General features: G+C 53.8%; 1 protein-coding gene across 1 annotated transcript in view; it reads left to right on the forward strand.

Annotated features, from left to right (window-relative positions):
• The first annotated feature begins 1,901 nt into the window (after positions 1–1,901).
• Positions 1,902–3,415, forward strand: part of BAHD1 (bromo adjacent homology domain containing 1) — a 12,186-nt gene continuing 10,672 nt past the window's right edge. Inside the window, exon 1 of the mRNA XM_029963821.1 lies at positions 1,902–3,413. Within this exon, the coding sequence (XP_029819681.1) occupies positions 1,918–3,413 (1,496 nt within the window). The 5' untranslated portion in view covers positions 1,902–1,917. The remainder of the gene's footprint in view (positions 3,414–3,415) is intronic.

The following is a 3,415-nucleotide window of genomic DNA, read 5'->3' on the forward strand; positions in this document are numbered from 1 at the left end:
GCCGTGGTGTGAACAAAGTCACATCTATAGTGCCCAGTTTTTAATGAATATTCCAACTGATTTGGGCACTAAACCCTCAGGATGTTGTGGTGCCAGGGCAGGTCAGGCTCCTACCTGCGGAAGCCTAAGGAGAATGAGGTGACTGATGCTGGGTTAAGAAAAACCATGGCTATTTATTTTGGGGTTTTCACCTCTGCCAGAGGCTCAGGCTCTCATTAAGGATAACAGAAAATAGGATGAGAGCTGCAAGGAAACCACTGGTCCATATAGCCCGGGAAGAGCTGTCCTCCCCGGGGCATGGATCTGCAGGATGCCTGGTGTGCCACTGCCAAACCCTGCTCTGCCCGAGCCAGTTTTTAAATTACAGTCCTCTTCCAAACTCCAGAGGTGGTGTGTGCTCAGTTTGGCCTCTTGTGCAAGAAGAATTCCAGTTGTGGAGGAAAATCCGTCTGACTCGATCCTCCTGATTCCCTAATTTCTGATAAGCAAAACACGCACGTGCATCAGTGTTTGCTCCCCACCGAGCTCTCCTGTCGGGGCACCAGCCTTGGGAAATATCCCGTGTTTAACAGGGTGGAAGGGCCTAGTCACCCCAAAACACTCCAGGAAGGGCCTGACATCCAGAAAAGCACTGTGCAAACCCCAGTGGGTTTCAGTCCCTGAATTTCCCTTAGTTAACACATATATAAGCGAGTCAATTAAAACACATCAAGCTTATTTCAAATAGATAATCTAATTATCAGCTTGATTAAACCATATCAAATGAACAGTTCTTGTAATTCGGGAGCTTTGTTCTAATCACTGCCAAAGCAGTAGGAGCTTTAATTAAACGCCTCAAAAGTGGCAGACCAGTGTCAATTGAGGGGAGTTCCAGCCCAAATCCTGATTCAGGGACAAGCAAACCCCTCCTAGGTGGATGCTGCTACAAAGATCAGCTCTTTGGTGCCAATAAATGGAATTTGACTGTTTCGTAAATACCATTGAAGGCAAGTAATTGTCCTTTTCTGCTGTTTCTGATGCTCAGAGACAGACTTAATTAAATCTATTCCACTATCACTCATTTAGACTGACATTTTTAACGTTTATGGGTTGGTATCACCCACTCATATCCTGTCTTAGCGTTGGACCTGCAGCAGCTTCTTATGGGAACGTGTGCTCCTTCGCACCGCAGAATTCTTGAATTCCTTAATTAAAGATCAGGTTTTGGTTTGCTGGATAACTCGGGAAGCTGGGGCTTCTTTTTCCTGCCGTGAACGTATCTTCGGGGCCTCCCTGCCCAACGTGATTTGGTGTTTAATGTCCCCAACTTTTGTAAGACACAACGACAGGAGCAGCGTGCAGCCAGGTCCCAACCTGCACAGGGATTTGCATGGATTTAATTTATTAATGTTGGCAGGTCTCTGTTTAATGGCTCAAGTTTTCTTCCCCCCCCGAGTGGGTGGACTTTCTGTTTTTCTTTTGCCTAATTGTCTCACGAAACAACGCTGGAAGAGCCTGCCTGTATCAACATGCAGGAAATCACAGACTGGGGGTTATTTCTGCTCCGTGCCCTCTACCAGCCTTCAGATTTCGGAAATTTGATGGGAATTTGTGAAGTGTTGGGAACGGCACCAGCGTAAGAGGGAGTTGGGTTGAACAGCTCTGTGCTTTTCCCAGCTGCTGTGGCATTTGCCATCCCCACCTTGCTTTTAATTACTATCATGTTCCACGGCCTGATATTAAACCACATCTAACTAATTGCATCCTGTCTCTTAATTGGCTTAACTGGCCATCACCCAAACAGGCTGTGCTGTATAAAGACAAGCTTCCCCAGATATCCCCTAATTGGCAGTGGGTGCTGTGAGCGGAGCCGGGTCCCTCTCGGCGACATTAATGGCTGTTTTCTCCTGTCCGTTCCCAGGATTGGACATTGATCCTATGACGCATGCCCGGAAGAAACAGCTTTTCCTTCTGAAACACCCAGCTGGTTGTGCTGGCCAGGCCTCGGGCGGCAGGAGGATGGACAGGGCCGGCACGGAGCGCGGGGAGCAGCGGGACGGAGACGCCTCCGAGGCTCCCAGCGGCCCCGGGGGCTTCGTGGGGACTCACAAAGGCAAGAGCCCGCGCGAGGTGCGCAAGACGTACCCGCTGCGCCGGCGCCTGCTCCCCTCGGTCAGCAAAAAGACCTGCAAGGTGCTGCTCACCCGGCTGGAGGATGTGGCCGGGTCTCTGTCCAAGCAGAGCCAGAGCTGTAAAAAAAAGCACCTTCCCAGCTGGATGGATGTTCGGATGTTTTCCGAACAAGTGCAGCCCGTGGGAGCGGGGAAGAGCGATCCGCCCGGGGAGAAGGGCACAGGGACTTACCCAGGGCCAGAGCAGGACCTCGATGCTGCTCCATCAGAGCCCAGGAAGCGCCGCCTGGCCTCGCTGAACGCGGAGGCTGTGAACAACCTGCTCTTCGAACGGGACGATGGCTTGTTATCCGGCAGGCGCTTCCGCAGGGACTCTGGGAAACCCGCTGGGGACTGTGCCCTGAAGGGCTTGCAGTGCAAAGCTGGGGACAACTGGCCCGCCCTGGAGAAACCGGCTGTGAAAACCGGGAAAGGAAAGAACCGGCCCGAGCCCGGTCAGAAATGCAACAGCTGCGAGCATTCGCTGGACGAGGTCTTTGATGATGGGACAAAGAGGGAGGACGGAGCCGTCTCCTACCATCCCACCCCAAAGAGACTGGCCAGCCTCAACGCCGTGGCCTTCCTCAAGCTGACCCACGAGAAAGACCAGCCTCTGAAGCCGCGGAGTAAATCGGACGGAGAGGGCAAGTCCGAGAACCACTGTTCGAAATCCATGCTCAAATGGGCCAAAGCCGGGAGGAAGAACTGTGTCAAATCCAAGAAGGAAGCGACCAGCTTAAAAATGGACGGGCAGCACGGCTGGCAAGGCCAGGCCCTGGGCACCTTTGGGAAAGGGGAGCAGCGGGACTCCTCCAGGCTCTACGGGACGACAGAGCCCGTCCCCTACGAGTCACTGTCCGGCTCCTACGCGAGCACCGAGGGCTTCTACCACAGACTGCCTTTGCTTATGGGAGGACAAGCTTCCATGAAGCCAGAGTACGGAAGACCCGGAGAGAAATCCCCGACCCCCAAACAGGAGTTTCATCAGCCTTCCTTTCCCGTGCAGCAGTTCCCTCCCTTGCCCGTGCCCGGGAATCACGCGGATTGTGGATGTCTCTACGAATCCTCGGATCTGACCCCGTTGAACGGGTTTTACGTTTATTACGGCCAAAGCGGATACAGTGGCTACTCCCCCTGCTCCGTTTACCCCAAGGACGAGCTGTCGCAGGCCGCCACCTGCGAGGGGCTCCTGGTGTCTCCCGGGGCGCTGCCGTCGGGCGCGCCCCTGCACTGGTGCAGCTCCCCGTACTGCTGCGGGCAGGGAG

Source organism: Manacus vitellinus, unplaced genomic scaffold (assembly GCF_001715985.3).
Source record: "Manacus vitellinus isolate BGI_N305 unplaced genomic scaffold, ASM171598v3 scaffold_63_pilon, whole genome shotgun sequence".
In the NCBI taxonomy this organism is placed as follows: Eukaryota; Metazoa; Chordata; class Aves; order Passeriformes; family Pipridae; genus Manacus; species Manacus vitellinus.